This window comes from Melanostigma gelatinosum, assembly GCF_949748355.1.
Source record: "Melanostigma gelatinosum genome assembly, chromosome: 17".
NCBI classification, from domain to species: domain Eukaryota; kingdom Metazoa; phylum Chordata; class Actinopteri; order Perciformes; family Zoarcidae; genus Melanostigma; species Melanostigma gelatinosum.
The window spans coordinates 16,827,983-16,850,258 of record NC_136650.1 but is presented as its reverse complement, the minus strand read 5'-3'; the positions used below and the strand labels follow the sequence as shown (position 1 = coordinate 16,850,258).

The following is a 22,276-nucleotide window of genomic DNA, read 5'->3' as shown; positions in this document are numbered from 1 at the left end:
CTGCCAACAGCAGTCTGTCAGGACATGCATGCATATTTACATTCACACCCTCACAACCTCTCCCAGCTCACTCACTTTCACTCTGTACAAGAGCGCACACTTCTTACTTGTAAAAATTGGGAAACGCTGAGTACATTTCAGCAGAGGGAAAAGCTGTTGGAGTGTGTGAAGGCATATTTCTTCACATGCCTTCCTCTCCGTGATTGAGTGATGGAACTGAGGAACTTAATGCCTGGCAGTCTGGCAGGGGCGGGGGAAGTGAGTGAGAGAGGGAGGGAGGAGGCGTGAAAGGGACCGGTTTTTATCCCACGGGCTCAATAGGACCTAAATAAGGTGCACTAGACTAGTGCATGGTGCTGGGAGTGGCATTAACACTACAGTCAGCCGTCAGTGCTGCGAGTGTCACACTATGAGTTTGTGTGTGGAGGAGGAAGAACACACACATACACTGCGAGGCAGTGTATGTGTGTGTTCAGCTCTGAAATGTGAGGCTTTGCTGATTTACTCTGATTTATATGATGCAAAATGCTTCTCTTTGGATTTTGGACGTCAAGCAATTTGAAGATTGCAACTTGATGAGCTGGGAGGTCGTTTCCTCATTTTAGAGCAGCTATGATTTCCTGTTTTATCACTTCTAAGTTAAGTGCATGCCGGTCACTTTATACAGACTAGTATATAGTCATGAATGGGTGGATCAACGCTCATTTGAATTCAGTCCCCGGGCTCCTCCAGCATGTGTGCATGTATCATATGTGTGAGCCTTCCAGTGTTAGTTAATGAGTCAAGCTTGTAAAGAGCCAAAGTCTGCTGCGGGTCAGGGTGGGAGCGGCTGGCGTACAACAGCACTTCCTGCCTTGAACACGAGTGGCGACGGCATTGGCCATCGATGCGAAGAGTCCATATCCAACTGAGGAGGAGGAGGAGGAGGAGGCGGAGGCGGAGGCGGAGGAGGCGGAGGAGGAGGAGGAGGAGGCGGAGGCGGCGGAGGAGGAGGAGGAGGAGGAGGAGGAGGAGGAGGAGGAGGAGGAGGAGGAGGAGGAGGAGGAGGAGGAGGAGGGTTTGCCAGCATTTATGGCTCCAAGGCTGCATAGTTTAATTTGTTTGCGCCGCTCACGTTTGGGCATCTTTTTCAACAGCGTCGACGCATGCACACACACACTGGAGGATTTATGGTCCCTTTGAGACTGGGTTGTTAATGGAGAGACTGCCACTTATCAACGCCAGCTTTAACGACAGTCTGCTAAAAACAGGAGGAAGAGTGATAGTTTGTTTTTCATCATCTCATGCTGGGAAAAAGTGAAACGATGTGGAGATTTATGGCATCAACTCACCTGTGAGGCAGAATTATTAGGCCCTGTAACACCGGATTAGAGAAATAATCAACTAGATGGCCGTGAATTTATCTGCCAAATCCTGTGTATCACTCATTGTGTGTGTTGCTTATTGACATTCCTCCATCCCCGGGCCTGTCAATGTTCTCAACAGGATACACTTCAGCGGCGGCGTAAAATGAAATGCTTTCCTGCTCAGATAAGAGATTGAATATGCAGCGCACCCCTTCTAAAAGATGTGCCATTTGTTTAGCCCCTCTGGGCTCGGCGACACACTCTGGGAGGCGAGCCCGTTGGGCCGTTTAAACCTTCGGGGATGAAAACACAATCACTAAAAATAGACGTATGATACGCCCATGTATGGCTCCCTGCTCATATTTTAGCCAATGTATGCTCTCAAAAAAACAACAACAAATAAGACATAGATATTACTTTTCTTTTGCCTGAAACAGATTATAAATGTGAACCTTTTTTGACTGTTAAAACAAAGGACTGATTTTGATAGAAAGTGATTTGGGTAGCTTGAGATTGTTGAGATTGAAGATCCTCATGTGAAACAGAATTAGATTTGGGCAAATCAGATATATTGAGTTAAAGCTCTCTTATTTAAAAAAAATGTACTGCTCGACCGGTCGTATAATAAAAACATTCAATCTTTAACCTGTAAACAAAAAGCTAATGAGCACAAGTTGATTTGCAATATTTCTATTTAAATGCTTGTAGTGCTTTGTTGATCTTGACAGGTATCCAATGTACAGAGCACCAGCACATACTGTAACATGACAGGAAGTAAGAAAAAGCCAATCATTTCATGATACAAATTGATAAACACCACCTAACAAAGGGATGGTGGGAGGCGGATGTTGTGCTTTCCTCACTGCAGGGAATTCATTTTGTTGATTTGCGTGACAACTTGTGCAAATCACGCCAGTCACATTTTTTAAGGTTGCAATACCGAAGGCGCAGTACAAGTCATGAGTAGGAGAGTGTTTTAACATGCAGGGCATGTCTGTTTTAACATTGTGGAGGGAGAATAGTATAAATTCTCAAATGAAAACTGTGTCTGCTGTGCCTCTGAACAAAATGCACGGTAGCCAGAGTTTTCTCCACAGCTCATAGTGCCAAAGCAGTCGTTTAACCATTGTTCCGGGCCGAAGTACCCGCAATCTGCAGTTTATCAGGGTGATCTAGATTATTTGATAAAAAAAAAAAGCTACTCCTTTGCGTCTCTGTTTTCTGCAGGGATTTATAGTTCTGGGTTTGATATTCAAAGCTTCAAACTAAAGTCAGTGGTAATATTGATGCTGTTTATATATAAATGCTGTCCTTTACTCATACACAAGTAGTGGTGAACACCTTGCAGCATGCTCTCAGGCACTTTCCAAAAGTTCATGAACATCTTTAGAGCCTTAAACATTTGAAAAATGCTCTCCAATACTCAATTCCCGCAGCATACCTTTCATTTTACATTCCTTTTTCCAGAATAATAGGACATACTCTGCAACTTTCTTTGAAATGTGACTCAAATACGTATCTGGTGGTCTGAAAATGGACAATATCGTTGTAGGGCGCCATAGTGACTGGTTCAAATAGGGTTTGCCTCCATGAGACAACATCCACATTAAACACACATGCAAGCAGTGACTACAAGCCAAAAGCAAAAAAACACATCAAGCAGGGCACACGACACACACTGATACAATGAGGCCGTGTCTGCCTGTTGGGACATTTCAGTCATATTTGAGGGAAGACTTGCGGACCTGCAGCCCACTTCCTGTTTGTCTTCACTGACAAAAGTGTTGCAGCCAAACCGGGTGAAATAAATGACATGAATCTACGAAGAAAACGCAGGAATATTAAAGATGCCGGCTCATCAGGATCTAATCTAATAATGCTCATTCTCACACACGTACCGATCGCATGGCCTTCTTTTTAAGACTTCAAATCCTCTTCTCACAATACAATCATCCAAAAGGCACTTCTCTCTACATACAGCCTTTGTGGAAGATGAATACTCTATTTTCAAAATGGTGGCCGAAATGATTTGCTGAAATTGACAATTGACCCAAATAGCTCAAAATGATTGAAGTGGCAAAAATATGTAATACTTATTTGCCACTTTGTGAATTGGCGTTTGGACTCTCACTGCAGGAAAAAAAGAACACAAAAATGAAGAAAGACAACCGACCAAATCAATACAATTTATCAATTTATCAATCAATACAATTTATTGTTTGTGTCTGTCTTTTTATGTATCTGTCTGTATGGACCCCGAGTCTGAAATAAAGTCTATCTATCTGTCTAATACGGTGGCATGGTGTGTGCCCCCCCCTTAACCACAAGGCCACAAACAGAAGACATACATTCCATCCCCTTTAGCTGTAATCTATTGGACTGTGAAGCACAGACGTTCTCCTTCTGCGCCATTTGTTTCCCGGCTTAAGCAAATCCCTGGCATATTTTTGTAGCTTGTGTTGATTTTGCAGTTTTTTTTTCCCTCAGTGTTGCTGAAGTCACTTTTTTTTTCTCCCTTGATTTCACCCTTTCCCTTTGTTTTCTCTTGTTCGTCCCTGGGAGACACGGAGCATAGCAGTCGAATTAGTGATCCAAACACCTCGTGAAACGTGATAATGGGTAAAGCGCACATATCGTGCAAACACACGTGCACATACATAGACACTAGCCACCCTGTGTCAAAAGGATTTGTCTGGCATGTAATTAGACACGTGTTGCATGTGACCAGTTGCACTGGTTGTTGGAAAGGTGAAAGTTATCACTCTGTATTCTGCTGTAAACATAATGTTATGGATATAAATCATAGAGAAATGACATACATGGCAGTGCAGAGACGAAAACAGAACAGATGAATCTGGTCTCCATCCCAAAAAAAGCCATCATTAAGACTAAAGCGGAGATCGTTGACAGTATGCAGAAACAAGACAAATGGAAAATGAGTCACTCAGTGTTTGTGAGAGTACCAGTGCTGTACTTAAGTAACACACACGCACACACACACACATACAAATACACTGTTGCCATCCTCTCCTCCTCCTCTCTCCTTTCCCTCGCTGTGTCCTTCCCGCTGCTGCTCTTTGATCACCATTCTTACAGGAATGAAAGGAGAGCGACGGGTAGAAAGTAAATGGCATTGGTTGGGCGCTCCATCGGTCACTGAAGCCCTGCAAGCTGTGCTGGCTTATCAGATATTCTGCCCAACCTTGTTTTGGAGTTTATTCGTGGCATCCCTCTGCGGAGCGATGGAGAAACTGAAGATCACAGTGTGAGAGAGAGAGAGAGAGAGAGAGAGAGAGATGTCAGTGCAAATTATGAAATTGTGAACATAGACTAAGAACCTCACCTTAATGATGCAGATTTATTCGGTGACTCAGGTAGATATGGTGATTTGCCGACATAACAATATTCTAATCGGAGTTTTGCAGGCGTCTTTCTAAATTGCTGGACATGGTTGACCAGATATGTTTGGCTGTATACGGTCAAATAGAAGTCAGCGGACGGAGAGGATGAGTCAGAGAGGAAGATGCTAATTGGCAAACGGCTGCACTTGATTAAGCGACGTATCTTTTCAATCTGAAAGATTCTGGCAGGGCAGCATTTCACTCACTCAGCTGTCACGTTGAGTGCACATTAGTGGTTTGTTTGTTTGCTTCTCTTCTCGCTCATATCTCCATCATGCCACGCTGCTCGCAAGACTACACTGAGCCGACTCTGTCTGTTGCTCATCAGAAAGTGTAAGGCTGACTCAACACCACATTCTTCTCTGTGATCTGTGTTCAATGACCTGTTTATTTAGGCGTAACTGGACCTTCGCACTACTGTTGCTGGTATTATTTTTGCATTGATGCTTCTCCACAACTATGATTACTGCTACGACTAACGATAGTATCGGTGATTATTCACACTAAAACTAAAACCAAACACACTCTATATGAATATTTAAAGCTAATAGGCGTATGTTTAAAGGTAATATCAATAGTAGACACACTTTTATACAACATATATCTTGTACATAACTAAATATCTAAAATGTAGGGCAGCTGCGTAATATTAAGATTTATTTCACCTTGTTGCTTGTTTGCACACAACTGGCTCTCTTACATCTGTCCTTCTTCTCTCCTTGATCAATGACTACATCCTTGTGTGTCATAATTATCTACTCTCACACACACACACACACACACACACACACACAGACACAAACAGACAGACATGCTGTGCAACGATGCGGCGAGTAAACAAAGGCATATCTCATGGCTACCATTTAGCGTTGTCACTTTCCCAGGGCCGGGAGTGGCACGGCATTGAATTACTTTTATTCTATCCCTAATTGGTTTCTGCCCAATGATTATTACAAAGCGATTTGAGCGGAGCAGAGGGAAACACAGTGGACTTGTGAACGTCACCTTGTTTAATTTGTCAGCCTTGATTTGTTTGCTGCGAGTGTAATTGACTTATGTCCTTACAACCGGGGAACAAATGAACAAAGACTGCAACTTTCTTTTTAACTTCCTTGCCCCCCTACGGACAGAGCTGTATTACATATCGACTGCATTTACTTTTTTTTGTTTTGTTATGTATGTACATAAAATCACATCTGTCATCAAAACAAGCATTGTCGAGTATTGAAGTATGTAAATAGTAATTGGAGCTCTATGCATGGAGTCACGCTCTTTCATTATCAGCTGAATATTCTGTGTGTAAACTAACTCAGAGGGATTAGTAGCCCCCTGCTTTGCCTTGCAGGTATCTATGGCGTTGATGCAGATAGCATCAGGGCAATGTAACACACTGTTGATGAAGATAAACCAATCACATCACTCACTCACTCACTGACCTGCAGGGGGAGGGGATAATGTTGTGTGTGTGTAAACCTTCATGGCCCCAAAATGAACACGGCTGATGAGTAAGGTACCCCCCCCCCCTCCAACCCCCCAGACACACAAACTTCTATTTAGCTGTTCTTACTTTCTCTGTTCAAATCTCCTCAAGAAGTCACTGTTGATATTTTCTCCACCCACTCCCTCGCTCACCTTCCCTTCCACTCTGCCACTTTCCCTTATACCAGCCCCTCTCTCTCCCTCTTTCTCCAGACGTTGGTTTGTTAATGACTTCACTGCGGTTTGTCTCTCAGTTGACTGCGGTTGATTATCCCACCATCAGCATTCAGCATCAGTGACATCTGAGAGACTCTCCCACCCCGTTGCTGGTCAGCCGCGATGCGCAAATACCTTGTGATGTCACAGACGTATGAATATTAACAAGCAACCGCCCGTCTTTCGTCACAAGGCAGACGTAAATAAATGGCCCGTTCTATTCAAAAAGATGCCAGTCGTGTTGGAAATATTGTTGAGTTGTGGGATCTGCGGGGAGCTTTGTACAGCATGAGATTTGCAAATTGAGAACACTGAAGGCTAACTATAAAACTCCATCAAGGCCAGATCACTCCCATTACAGCTTACCACAGAAAGAAAGGATAGGACGGCTGATACGCGGTCTAATTGCTTGTGAAAGTCTCCCTATTAGCTGGAGGATGCAAATTATGTGTGTGGGAATGGAGTGCCATTTGAACCTCCACAAGGCAACACGGTCAGCTTTGTTCACTGTAAGTAGAACCAACGATGAGTCATACACACACACACACACACACACACACACTGAGCAGCAACAGTTTAGCTCCGATGGTGCATTTTTTTTTTCTACAACAAGAAAAATAGCCTAATTTAGCGACATAATAACATTTTCCTTTTGCCAAAAACACATCGAAGAGCTGGAACTGGAACGATTTGTGTGTGTTGCAATGACTGGGCACTAGTTCTTAGCATTTCTGTTAGCATGATAGGCAGTCAGTGGAGAATTACAGCTTACAGAGCACAACGGACCAGGCCTTGACCACTGAGAAGGTATCGCTGCACAGGGTCCTGTAGAGAAGGAATACTCACACAAAAACACATGAAACACACACATAGTTCTCAACTATGCAAGTCAACTCCCTCCCTGTCTCTCTCTTACCACCCATCATTTATTGGCTAATGTCTCCCCTCTCCTCAGCCATCAAAATCTTGCTGCTGTATCTATTTTTCTCACCCCCCCCCCCCCTCTCTTCCCTCATTCTGGGGGAAAATCAGCTGCATCAGCACTGTCCTTACCTTCCAACCCTGAGAACAGTCACATTCACACACACACACACACACACACACACACACACACACACACACACACACACACACGCATTCACTGAATACGATTAAAGTTCGCAATGACCTGATTTAGTCTCTGTCTGTTTACAGCTGTAAACACGCATATATTTGATGCAGATCAGAAACACGCACGGAAATGTTTAAATGAATAATAAAACCGTGCGAGTGCGTTAACGTGAATCCCTATAGCTAGAGCCCGATGAAGGGGTTTCTCACCGTGACTCATCCTCCGTCAACTCTGCCTCACGGTTGGAGTTGTTACATTCCCACGCACCTCCCTACTTTTCATATGCTGCCCTCCCTCAACCTGCTCTTCAACACCGCCATCTCCACATTACACTATCTCCACTCTTCTCCTATATACGGTCATCTTTCTGCACATAATGCTCATTGTCCCTCCCTCTCTCGGTCCCATGGGCAGTGGGGGGATAATTGGAAGCAGCGGTTCTTCATTGAGATGATGCTGAGGCCAGTCAGGTGGAAATCCCTCTTAATAGACCTATGCTCTCCCCATGCACCCGCCATGCTTATGCAAACACTTGCACACACATCAACTGTTCATTGTGGATGCAGCCATGCACACCAACACCTATTCTTCTCCTCAGAGGCCCTCATTTCTGGAACTACGCAGCTTTCCACACAGCTGCAACAGCCAACGGTCTCCCTTAACGCGCTATTCTTCCTAACTTCTCTTTCTCTCTCTTTCTATCCTCTTCTGTCCATCACTCTCTTTCATCCTCCTTCCATCAATCTACCACTCGACACACCTGCCCTGCAAATCCATTCTTTTGTATCGCTCTGTGGCAATCATATCTCGCATCTTTTCCTTGATAACAGGCAATCCCCCAGCTGGCTTTTTCACAATAGCGGCTGCACGCCTCGGATTGCCACAGCCCATATCGCATTGCAATATTTGAATCTCCCTTCGCATGTGACGCCAGCTTCTGTGTCGTCTTTTGACAGTATCCATTTTGTTTTCTCTTAGCCTGGAAAAATGATTTGGGCCTGTATCATGATTTGGATGCGGCAAGAATCCCTCCCCCCCCTCTCAGCACTTTCAGCCCTTCCATCATACCCTCTATCAATCCCTCCCTTCCCTGCAGTGCGCTGCTGAACCAAGATGGCTGCCTTCCAACTCAATTTGTGGTCAGCGAAGGGGCTATTTGCATGAACATGTGTCCCGTAGTTTAGCTGATATCCCACCGTGACAATCTCACAGAGAGGAGTGAAATCATGCATACCGGTATATTGAAGTCCCCTTCGCTTTTTGGTTCAATTCATCTTTCCCGTACTGGTGTTTTGCAATTTTCCCCACCTCCACTGTGGTACTTAAGGATTAAGTGAAACACTGAGGCCTCTCTTAACACTGAGAGATAAAAGGGAGGGGTGTAATAGATTGTAAAAAGTGGGAAACACATGCAGTGAGAGAGTGCATTTGGGAACATAAAATGAAAATTAAAGTGGCACTCGGGACAGGACATTTTAAGGATTAGATAAAGGTCGGGCGACAACATTATCCTTTATTAAAATCAGTAAATCAGTAGACTGTAGCGTGGCCACACATTTGTGTCTATGCACAGATGAATCAACCTGTGGTGACTGGCAACAAACGATAAGTGGACACCTGTTTTTTTTAACAAGTATGTGTATATGTGAGTACCGCCAGTATGTGAGTTGCAAACATGGGAAATGGATTTATTAGCTGAGACTGGTAAAGCTGCTGCTTAAAGCCGGCGCTAATAAGACGAGGCTCATTACCCAAAAGTGTATTACTTGTTTCCATAATACATTGCTGATTAGTCCCCCAGATGTTGTAGTTGCCACACCAGTTTTTATAGTAACGTTACTCGATTAAAACGTCTCCCAACACAATTGTTACGTCTGCTCTTACACATGTATATACATTGTATGTACATGTGCAAAACCATTTAGAAGACGCTAATGAGACATCTCATACACAATAATAAAGAGACATAAAATGAACGATGGATGTGTTTTTTTTATTTTTACACAATTCAAATTGTCTTTCATTGACATTGAACAAACATGCATACTTAGAGATAGCTTTAAAACAATCACTGTAACATCCTAGCATAGATGATATTTGTCACCAGTTTCCTTAGTTCCAGGTCAGGGCGTCATTGTACAAAATCCCAGCGAAACCAGTTATAAGCCCAGCACCTCCGAATAACTCGAAATTATGTTGAAAGTTTTATGAGGACTAAGAATGGTACCACCGCACACCAGCACTTCTTAGTTATTGATGAAATTGTGTTAAACACACATTTAAGACCGTAAGCCGAGTTGATTATCTCAGTTTATTGTCCTATTTGTTCCAGGAAAAACTAAATTAAACACAGAAAACACACTAAAAAGGCTAAAGATGTGAACAAAACTGAAGTGCTAAAAAATGACACAAATTGCATTTGATCCGCCTTTAAACTGTCACATTCAATGTAGCAAACGATCTTGAACTGTTTGGTTGTATTTTTTTGTTTACTTTGTGAGAATTCCTATTAAACGTGCATGGGCCTTTGCACAATGGCATAGGTGAATTTAGGCCCTGTTTTAGTGCTGCCTCTGGGCTGCTGTCATAGACTGGGGGTGTCTGTGCGCCATATGCACCTGGGCCACAACATCAGAGATCACGCATGCATAACCGATATGTGTTGATGCTGTGGTATGGATAACATTAGCATGTGTCCTCTTCACCTGTGCTTGAAGTAATAATCCAAGAGAACCTCCACATTGCTTACAATTATTTATTTTACATTCACATTTAAGCAATTTTTGAGGATCTCTGTTCTAGGATCTTTCATTTGCAGTAATCACAGTTGTGGCTGTATTTTTTCAGAGTTTTCAGAATTGTGTTACACTGATGCTGAAACAAGCCTTAATGACATCCAACATGGAAAAAAACATTGAGTACATAAGATGCCTTTCGACTGATGAGATGGGCATTACAGGTATACATAGAAAACTAATATTCTCTTCCAGTTGAAGTGCATGTCTCAAAAGTGCTGATTGGTTTTTAGAAGTGCTTGTTTACTCAGTCTGACAATGTTGTTGTCTGTTCAACTGTTTGTTCATTCTCACACTGGCTGCTGTGTTTCTAATTTACTGGGGATACGTGATTGCAGCGACTCTGTCTGTTGCTGATGAAGACAAACCTGTTGAGGTTTTCTGTACCGTTGAGGTCTTGGCATTTTGATCATTTGTGGATGATTCAGAGCCTCGTTGTACAAAAAGTGATCCTTGAATACTGAAGGGAACAGCTGGCTTGACAGAAGAGGGCTTCACACCTGACCTTGCAACCAACTGCGCTGTTGATTGAATCTTTTTCTTTTTTTTGTCTGACTGTTATTGTCCTGTGCATTTGCTCTTAGGTTAACGGGATTCCAGCTGCCTTCACCCGTTGTGAGTACAGGCGCCCGGCTCACCCTTTGGCTGCTGTCCGACTACGCCGTCAGCGGGCAGGGATTTAAAGCTGCCTATGAAGGTAACACAACTTCCATCTTGTTTGGTTTTTGAGCTAAATGATCATGTTGTGACAAATGTTCTAATATGGATGTGATGAATTTATGGTCAATCTCAAATTTTTACATCGCACTCATGTAAGTCATTTTTGCCAATCATGATAGCAACTGATAATGAGAAAAGGCTACAGAGCTACTGAGCAAAATCCCTCAAGTTTCCTAACAAATGGCAGAAAACTCCACAGTGAGGAGGAGAGAACACGGTACCGTGACTCATGTTGCAGTACAAAAGTAGCTGGTGTGCACTGAACTAATTCAAACGATGTCATTTAAAGCCCTTATATCCATCTATGTTATCGTCTCTCCCTTCACTGGCCATGACTGGGACCTTTATCACGGTGACATGGAGTGCTTTATGACCCATGGCGGGACGATATTAATGATGGCACTCATCAAACCCACGCAGGAGGAAAGACGAGCTCCGGGAGGGGAAGGAGATACAAGGGAGTGACTAATTAGGCTAATTACCTGACAGGAGTTTGTCAGTCTTTTTTGAGATATCGTGAACGTGGGGAATGGGGATGTGGCTCGATGACGCCACATCAAGCGACTCGGGAGGCCTAAGACCACATTGCGTGACGAGATAAAACCACAGACAAAAGAGCAAAGAGACTGTTTAACTCCACCGGCAGGCAACTGGGGCGCCGCGCCTCTCTTTCTCACTCGTGGAAACAAAACTGTCATACTTGTCTGGCTTCTGACCTTGGAAGATGTAACTGTCTCTTTCTTCAAATGTGTATCCAAAAACTTAAAAAGCAGAGGTAACTATATTAAATAGCACGGCAAATGATCATGTTTTTTTTTTTGTGCTACATGCAGCCATACACTTTTTTTATGCATACACTGTGCAGTCACACATACATCAATAAAGCCAAGTGAACAAATATATTTATATATATATATGTTGTTAAAATAATGTAAATATAGTGACTGTTTCAGGGATTTCAAGCCTACTGAGCACCAGGGGAAATGAGTGCAAAGCCATAATTACCTGTCACCCACCTCACATGACGCTAGTGAGACCAACTGCAATGACTCATGTCACATGGGACGAGAGAGAGGCCCTGTTGTGCTGACATGTGATGCTGCCCTGTAGGTTAGAGTACATGTCAATTGGAGAGTGAGAGGTACAGGAATAATGACTCAATGTAACTGAATGTATGGAAGACCACCCGCAGTTTACATTGAATACGCTGTACAGCGTATGCACACATGTGAATCCTAGCACCACATTCAGATGAGTTGAAACTGCATTCCTTTTCTACTTCCATTTATCCTTTTTTTTTAATTTAATTCTGCTCTTCCTTTGAACCTTTTTTGACAATTTTCTCATGCCACACTTGGGTTTTTTGACTTCCCTGTGTCGCTGCAATCTCACCCGGGCTCCCTTGGCACAAACGCCAGAGAAAATGAATCTTCACCCTGTGGCTGTAGGTTGGACATCATTTATCTGGTTACTGATTAAAATCAACACAATGCTTAAAATCAGCTGGACGGTAGGGAAACAAACGACATTTCACGCTGGCCAACCAAAACACATATGGCCCTCAAGCCTTTTTCTAAAATGTCGAAAACATTTAGGGAGGAGATACAATGAGATTTCAAGTTTTCATTTGAATTTCTCTTGTTAGTTTCCAGAATATATGTAATATTCTTCCTTGTTTTATTTTGGCGGCTTCATACTGTCAGTAGGAGAATAGGGATGTTCAAAGAACCTTTCTGGTGTCAAACTACCCAGGAAGTCGAGACACAACAGGAAGATGTTGCAGAAGCTGACACACTGCTTTGTGCTGCTTTGTTTGAAGTCAGTTTGACCAGAAAGCACTGGCATAGAGCCACTGTTCTGTTCTGTTTTGATTTGATCAGTTCACAGTTAGAAATGGTGCATAATGGTCGGCAGGGGACACGTTTGAGAGGAGGCTACAAACAAAGATTATAGATAATCAGAGATCCCACTGTGTATCATCTCACGATGGTACAAGTCTCAGGGTGGCAATTTTAAAGTGTGCTTATGTAGAAACATTTTGTTTCATATGTACTCATAAATAAATTCCTCTTCTCTGTCCTCTTTTTATCGCAGTAATATGTGATGACACCCACAAGACTAGGGATGACTAGAGATTCACTGTGTTGTGCCATAACAGTGGTTATACAACGTCAAAATGCGTTACTCACTGCGTGTTACCTTGAATTGTTGAAGAAAATGTTTTTGCACAGCTCCACGGAGGGAACGGAGAACCTAAAAACCGGAGTAAATCCTTGATGAATTGAAGTAAATGGGGTCCAGGTTTAATAGCAAAACTCAATCAAAAATCTGTTAAACACAGTTTGTACAGTATAAGCCAAGTCTAATTTATCCAGTTGTTGGAATAGGTTTGCTGTTGTGACACCTGGACCCGAATTAGGATTTCAATTCATTTCATCAAGGGTTCACTCTGTTTTCTTTCCGATTCTCCGTTCAACATGGAGGCCCGCAACACATTTTTCTTCAAGAACTCAAGGTAGCAGGTGGTGAGTAATTCATATACAAATGGTCTTTTGTTTTGGTGAAGTATTCCTTTCAGTGAAATTGAAAGTGTAATCATCAATAAATCTGGTGTCAATTCACCGCCTCACTATCTGTGTCGCCAATTTACCCCATATCTAACATCGTTTGCACAGCTGTGCACATTCTCCTCTTCAACTTGTTTTTTTATAGATTGCAACTGTTGCTTGGGAAGTTGAGTTTGTCTCTTTCAGGCCACGTTTTGTTTCTCAATTTGGATCTTGCTCCTTTTGTATTATGCTGATGATTAATCATAAAACTCCTGTCCCATCTTTAGCTGTTGCTGTGCTTGCTCATTACATATGACCCAGTCCCTAACCAAATAAGTCAACTGTTGTTCTTGGCCGAGTGTAAATAGAGTGGTTGTACTTAGCTGTTGTGGGAGAGGATCAATGTAACCCTGATGATGTTTTTATTTGTCTGTGTGCCTTAGTATGTCTCAGTGTAGACATCACTATGTGTGTGAGGCTTTTTTATTGCTTATATACTTATATACTGCTTATCCTTCCACTTTTTCCAATGGGATACGTGTCTTTCTTTCTTAGCCCGATTGGCTTTTCTCAGCACATCTTTTGGCAGTAAAACCTCAGTGTTCTACATCCTCTTTTTATTTCGACTGTGCGTACCATCCACCATTTTGGTGCAAGCCCATCTCGTCTACATTAGATATCTGTTTAGCCCACACTGCAATAAGCCTAAGTGCTGCACAGTCCATCTCCCCAACACACTGCGTAATGGCTGAGACCACTCTGGAATCTCTCCCCTCTCATCGCCATGGCAACCACCAGACTCCTTGATCCCGTCTTATTCTGTTCTTTCTCTTCTTCATCGCTTTGCGAACTCTTTATTCATGCTTAATCTGCAGCTATGGAGAAGGAGGCTAATGGAGGCAAAGGGAATTAGAAACATTTTGCAAAGCCTCTGAAAATATCTACTGGGAGCAGAAGAGAACTCTTATCTCTTCATGTCTTGCTGAATTCCTTGCGCTCCATCTTTGCATGTTTTCTCTCCATCTTTTTTTCCCTCTCCTTTCTTACTAGTCTTTTTCCGCTTTTGTCTGCTCGACTGCGAATCTCAACCTGCATGGCCCCCATCCTTTGTTGCCTCTACCCTAATGCTGTCGTTCGTTCTCCCTCCCTCTTGAATGTTAAAGTGCCGTGGTGTTTCTCTGCCGTCTGTGTCTTAGTTGCATATTCTATCTGCCTACCAACTGGGTCAGCCAAAAAAAATAAATAAAAAAATACAGCCAGCCCTGCGCACGACTCACAAAGCCTGCCTCCTCAGCATTAAGTCACTGCAGGTGTCTGAAATAGGGGGAACAAATAGCATTTACATGATATTTACATAACACAAGTAATTTTGTATTCGTTTTTTTAAACTAGTTTTGCGTGTTTTCAAATCTCCATCTTTCGATACCTTACTTTGGGCGACATATTGGTAGCAGTGCATCATGAAGAGGGAGGCTTTAAAACGGATTTGTCAAAATTAATTAAAACATATATGAATGTATATATGGTTTGGTGTACAAAAAATAGTAGGAGAAGCAGAGGGAGTCTTCTCCTCCTGCGTCCATCAGAGCTGATCTACAATAGCGTCTCTATCTACTCCCCTCCGACCAGCCCCGCCCCCCTCTCTCTCCCTCCTTCCTATTAGCATGAGAGAGGAAGGTGGGGGCAGAGTAGATGAGGGTGATGAGAAAGCAGTGATGCATGAGTGAGTCTAGTGCCTAATTGAAAAATGAGGCTCGTCCCCTTAAGTCGGGGAGTTGGCCAAATGGAAGTGTGATGGCGGAGGCGAAAGACGAGTATAGACCTGGATCAAATCCTACAACCATAATGTTCCATTTTCCCTCCACAGGGACTAATACACATTTTACTGATCGGCACATTATGGCCCTGTTTGTGTGTTGCATCTGTAATTTAAAGGGAGGGGTTGAGGGGGTCTAATAACCTGCTGGGTTCCCATGCGATAATTTCCTTGGATGTTTGTTGCTCGCTCTGGTAAAATTGACTTTGATTAGGAAAGATGCACAACAGTAATTGTTTGCCAAAGAGCAATTTACATGGATTGTTTGAATGGTTTTGATTGTATATTCAGCCTCATTCAATCGCAATATTATATTCCTGTCTTTTCTCTATTGATGTATTCTGCCATCTCACAATATTAGCAATGCAGTCTGCTGTTAACAGATTACCGGTACTGTTTGGCTACAAAGAACAGTCCACTTTTTGGATTAAATGACCACATGAAGAAGCAATCATTGTGCAAGAAGAAAACAAATAAGATAAACAAACATAAAGAGCATGCCTGTAACACATGTAAACAAATGAATGTACCAAAATTCAAAAATGCTGTCGGTTCACCGGCTCATGACTCATTTATCGTCTATTTTTTCAAGAATTCTTCACATAATTGTGTGTCCCTGTTTGCTTTTAAACAAGAAGGCATTTCATAAACAGTCTGCATGGAATGGATGCATTGCGCCATTGTCCCATGTTTTATCTCTGTAGCTGTTGTGGAGCTTTTGCTTTGTCAATAAGCATTAGTTTATGATGGGGTTGGTGCTTCTCGAGGTTTAGCACAAAACCGCCGCTTATTGCTATGTTACTGCTGAAAATGTTTGATATCATAGGTATTGTGTCTAAACAAGCACAGGTTCAGCATTACATAACATAAGTTATGCAAATACATACATTTGAGTACTTACCAATACTGAGTAGCTATGAGTACTTAGTAATATTAGTTTTAACAAAACCTTTAAAAGCATGTTTTAATTGTATCAGATGTCACTTAGCTTTAACTTGCAGATGGAGAATAATTGAGCCTGTAGGCTGACATCATATTTTAAACTTCAGGTTATTATAGCTGTTTCACAGTTTTGTACTGGAATTTCTGTATACAGGGCTGTGACTATATTATAAAACATAAATAAATCAAAAGTAGTCGCTTTCCCTAGTTTAGTACATTATCCATGGTAAATATACGGCCTTAAAACATGCTTTTTGGTGTGTGAGTGTGCTCTGGCAGAAGGTCAGGGACCAGGGAAGGCCAGGAACAGTTTAAATGTCAACATGGTTTCAAACTGCTGGCAGCTCCATTCGGCATGGAGTTTGTTATGATGCCCGACACATATTGTTGAGTAGAGGCTGTGGATTATAGTCTATAATAGAATAAATATGTTCAAAAACTATCTCGGACAACCTTTGATATCATTTTCAGCTCAAACATTGCTGTCTGCTGACTGTAATTCTTTCCGGTCTAAATACCTTGACTGCTCTCTGCGCTGGCCTGGTTTTGAATGCATTTTATATGGTAAATGTTTATGTGCGCATGTGTGGGCGTGTGTGTGTGTGTGTGTGTGTGAGAGAGCTTACCTTCCTATCTAACATCGAACTTCAGCATTGTAATACATTCACCAACAGGGGACTCATTAGCCAATAGGGGGCATTTTGGAAGTCCCCTCTTGGTCATGCTCTAAATTATGCTAAAACCATGTCTACAACCATCTGGTGATTTTATTAAATTTTCGCCAAGAAGTGTGTGAGTGTTTAAATCGGTGCTCAGCACTGCTCCTGCTGGCTGGAGCAGGGACTATAGCGACTTACTCACATATGCCCCTCTTAACACTCCATTGTGAGTGGTTCACAGCCCCAGGCCTGTCTTTCAGACTGACTATGGACAGGCTACTTCGTGAAAAAAACAGATTTGTTTTTTATGGAACAAAACACAACTGCTTAGTTTAGTGGATATCTTAAGTTCAAGCTTGACACTGTATTAAAGTAAACGGCAGGAGAATAACAAGTTCTTTAGAATCTGAAAAGGGTAAGAAAATGAGAAAAACAACCAGGAAAAAATGAGAAATAAAATCTGACAGGCTTGATATCACTGCCTATTGCTTACTGTAGAAATTTCTGGTTTAACTACCTTGACTGCTCTCTGGGCTGGAAAGGTTATGATGCATTTTTTCCTGGTGTGTGTGCATAATTCACATATGCACAGCAATGTATCCTCAGCTATGAAGACAGAGGTTAATGCCTCGGCATGCTAGCCAGCTTTTCTCTCTCCCTCTTTCTGTCTTTTTTCCCCACATTGTAGCAATATATTCAATCTTAGGTTCACTTTATCACTTTATCAACTTGATACAACAGCAACAAATTACTCCCTTTTATACGATATATATATGTATATATATATATATATATATATATATTGGATTTATTCGTTCACGTGGTGCACCTTTACCCCATGCAGAATGCCACAGTGACGCAGAGACACTGTAAGTGCAGGTACTGTAAGAAGCCAGGAACAAGTGCTTCTTATTAGAGTGAGGCTCAAACCCATGTCCTAGACCTGCTCTTAAAATATGTTTTACATTTTTATTTTTTATTATTTATTATTATTTTTTTTCTCTGTGTATGTAATTTATTGACCCTAGGGTCACATTGTGTTTTTTATGCTTTTAAATGTCTGCTCTGTTAAGCACTTTGTGATGTTATGTCTGTGAAAAGCGCTATATAAATAAAATTCATTCATTCATTCAAGAGCCTGAACTTAGTGAATATTAAATGGAAGCCCAACTATTATGGCTTTCATTTTATTGAACGTATACAAATTTTCTTGGAAAATGTGGGCTGTCTGGCACGTCCGGGTAAGCAGAGCTTTCTCTCTGGCAGATTGTAGCTGTTATTAGAGTCTGGCATTGGAATGGGCCGCCAGCGTGTCTGACCGTGAAATGCTTCTGACACTTAATTAATGGCTGATTGTTGTGTTGTGTCAGTTCTCCGTCAGCCTAATGAAGACTGTTTCTGCTCACACACATTTCTACACAAACACACATATATATATATATATATATTACTATGCCTGGCACGCACACTGACTTTCACAAACAATCTACATCAATATTATAATGCACCAGCAACATTCAGACGACACTCAAGACATGTCGATGGATTTTGTGCACTTCACTCAGTGTGTTCGTTTTTTTTAAGCCTTGTGTTTCATCTTCACCACTAAATTGGTGAATTGTCTATTTTCCCCAATAATTTGAGATGACGATTAGAAACAAATAATGTTTTCTGGCTCGATCCCTCTTAATCTTGTGTTCTCCACAGACAGTTAAATGTGTTATATTTCTGAACAAATTGAATTTTTCGCGCATAGTGAGTGAAGTTCAACGCTAACTCTTCCGAATAATTCCCCTTATATTCATGCGTTATATTCTTTATAACTAGAAATTACTTGTACCGTGATGTAGTTGTCGAAATCCTTACGGCAGTCTCTTTCCATGCTTCACATTATGTGAATATTTTATACTGAATCTCACTTTTTGGGATTATCTTCATATTATATTTATTTATTTCCTCTCTTTTTACAGAACTGACATGAGCTAAGAGAGCTCTTGACAGTTCCCATTGCCCCACAAGTCATTGGCAGGCACATCTGATTTGCGAAGCACATCGAGACACACACACATTCTTTTGGCTCTCTACCCTCATTCCATCTAGCCCTCTATTTGTTTTCTGGGTGGCAAGACAAGGTCTAGTCTGTGGTCAGGACAAGTTGTTGTTTTGCTCTCCAGATAAGGAGTGGAATACAACACTCCCACACCATAGTTGCACACAGACACATCTGCACAGAAGACATTCAAGTGCACACATTCGCACAAGTGGACACAGGAGTGCACTGTGCAGTGGAGCATGTGCAGAAAGGTCAACCTTCCCTGTGAACCCATGGCTTCGGGTGAGTTTGTTTGCAGTGCCTTAGAGCATCCCAAGAAGTCTATGCATTTGTCCGACTATAACACCACTATGTAGCTGTCTGTGTGGGTGACAACATATGCATTTCTCACTGGGGATGACACTATGTACAGAAGTAATTAACTCACCAAAAATAAGACTGTTTACAAGGCATAAGCTGTGTATATAAATCGATTTATAGATTTTATACTTCCACCTTGAACTGTTCTTGAATCAGCAGGTGATGTAAATGTGCCTTTTTAGACCACTTCTCTTGCAGACCTATGCATCCAGTAATAAAGAAACTAAATATAATGTACGTTATATATGGAGGCTCTCATGAAATATACACACCTTTTATGGAAAAGACAAGTTGATAAAATGTGATAAAACAAGAAAAAGTAAGCTCTTGAACAATGTTGCTCACGCTAATGCAATAAAAAAAGAATAATATAAATCAATTAGGCCGGACCAAATTATTCAACTACTCTGATGTCGGTTCTTTGGGTAGGTATTAGATTTTCAATTTTGTTAAGGAGTTATTGTTTTTATTTTATTTTTAGTCTTCACAGACGGGTCTAGTCTTCCATTTATTTTTCACGGATCGCATTCTTCTCATTGCCAGCGCCCGCCCCTGTGTATTTTTTCGCTAGGAATGATCTCTATACAAGTATATATAATATTGACATGTTGTTAGCAAAGCTGAGATTGAATTGGGCTTTATTTATTAAAATAAATCTTGCTCTTCATTATCTATAAGTAAAAGAAATGCTGAAGCAGTTTTTCTCCATGTATTGGACCTCGGGGATGTTATTTATGGGCGGGCAGCCACTTCCAGTTGCAAACCTTCAAATGCAGTATGTCACCGATCCTTGAGATTCATCACTTCATCCAAATATTTATCAGTTATGCACACTTTTTCTTTTAATTGCAGTCTTCGTTATTGCTATTTGAGTCTCCACCTTTTTGTATTCATACCTCGGCACCATTGAACATGAAAATCCCTCAAATGTTTTTCCAAGGTTTTAAATTAAAAGAAAATGGATGATGACGATCATCATGATGATGAGTATACCTAGCAACTCACCCAAGTAACTTGTATGTGCAGGAACCCTCCTTCCCCTGAAGCTTTGAATATTTGCTGTTTCTCTGGTGTCCAAAAAACGCAGCCCTAAAATCAATCCATGATTAAAAATTAGCTCAATTTTAAAGGAGACGAAGAGCAATTGTGAAAAAAATACATGCAGTCTCCCTGGAAATGTGACCCTGCAGTTTAGCGATGATTGACTGAATGGCCTGGAGCAAAAAGCATCTGTGTGTGTGTGTGTTTTGCTTGTATGAGAGAACATATGTGTGTGCTTTATAACAAGCTGAACACATGTTGGTGGACCGCAGCAAAGGGAGCCAGTCCCACTGTGGGGAAGCAGCTACGGTGTGAGCAGTGTGACAGTGGCACAAAGTGACAGACAGAGGCGAATACTAGGCCAGTGGGCGGGATGTTTTGACAGTGTTGTGTGTGTGTGTGTGTGGGTGTGCAGTTATTTAATGCACACACATACAAAGTTGTCTGTTTTGCAGAGAGTGGACACTGAGGTGCTTCTCTCATGCCCGTCTCTATTTTGGCTTCTGTGAAAGGCTCTCTGTGCTCCCTCCTGTTTCCTCACTTGACAGACTACACTGGCAAGGCCTACCCTCACTGCATCCTAACAAAGAGAGAGGGAGATTGTGAGGAAGACAAGGGGGGGGAGACACAGGAAAAGAGACATCAACTGGTAGAGAGTGGTTAGCCGCAGAAAGAAGTGAGAGGGAGATGGAAAGAGAGCGTATGGAATAGGAGATGAGGAAAAATAGGAATCGACAAATAGACAGAATAAGAGATAATGATTTTGAAGTGTGAGGGATGGAAAGATAAGGATGACTCACAGCTGAGAGAAAACTCAAGGAACGCCACCTGGCACATTTGCTGCACCGTTACTCATGCACGGCGCTCATCCTCTCCGAAGCCATGCATTTTTTCAGTCAGTGAGCTCATCTTCCAAAAAAGGAACCCACACTGCTCTCACTTCTCCTCTGACACTCGCACTTCGTTGTTGGGCTTTGACCGCATGAAATGTCACCCACAACACTTCCTCCCCTTTACCTGTTCTGTTTGACTTCTTCAAAAGGTTGCTAATGTTGATATTCTTTCACTGTTTATGTGTGGTACCACTCTTGCACACTAATTCTGCCACTCTATGAAAGCGTGTAATTAAGTGCCTTGGTTGGCCTCTTGTAAATGTCATCTGTTCAGTCCTCTGGATCGTAGACTTTGATTTTGCCTACTTAATTCCAGCCTTGGGTAACCCTTAGCAGCGAGCGGGTGATAGTTTTCCTTTGGCAGCTGTGACCCCTTTTCAGTGAGGGGTATTGGGATGAATTATATTCTTCCGTTCTATGTATGATGTGCACACTGACTTTCCTAACAATGAGGCGAGCCATGACTGGTTTGATTGTTTGAGTATTTAATCTTTTGGAGTTTTCCTTTTTTTATGCTGACGTAGCTGAGCGAGACCATGTTCTGTTGCCTTTATTGTTCTCTGTGAAGTTTGCTGAACGCCATGTAATGTAGCCCCGGTGTGTTGTATGTAGAGTGAGCACTGTGCCGGATTGTTGAATTAACTTTAATGCTGCTTTGCTTGTCATTTACCAGTCATAACGTAACTTCAATCAGGAGAGACTTGTTTTATAATTTAACAATGATTTATTATACAAGCTTCAAATATGCAAAGTGCAAAGTCTTTGGCGATTGGACTCCATCCGGAAGTACTATCACCGAGGGTAGGGATACAGAGGTCCAATAGGCCTAATCCCCCCTGGAGCCAAGACACTGGTGGTGGTGGTGAAAGGAGTTGTTGCCATCTGATGATGAATC

At 41.9% G+C, this 22,276-nt stretch overlaps 1 protein-coding gene across 2 annotated transcripts in view; it reads left to right on the top strand.

Annotated features, from left to right (window-relative positions):
• Positions 1 to 22,276, top strand: part of csmd2 (CUB and Sushi multiple domains 2) — a gene marked incomplete at both ends in the record, with an annotated part of 212,096 nt that overhangs the window by 16,872 nt on the left and 172,948 nt on the right. For both annotated transcript variants that reach the window (XM_079287579.1, XM_079287580.1), the window contains one exon: positions 10,933 to 11,045. In XM_079287579.1, the coding sequence (XP_079143705.1) occupies positions 10,933 to 11,045 (113 nt within the window). The remainder of the gene's footprint in view (positions 1 to 10,932; positions 11,046 to 22,276) is intronic.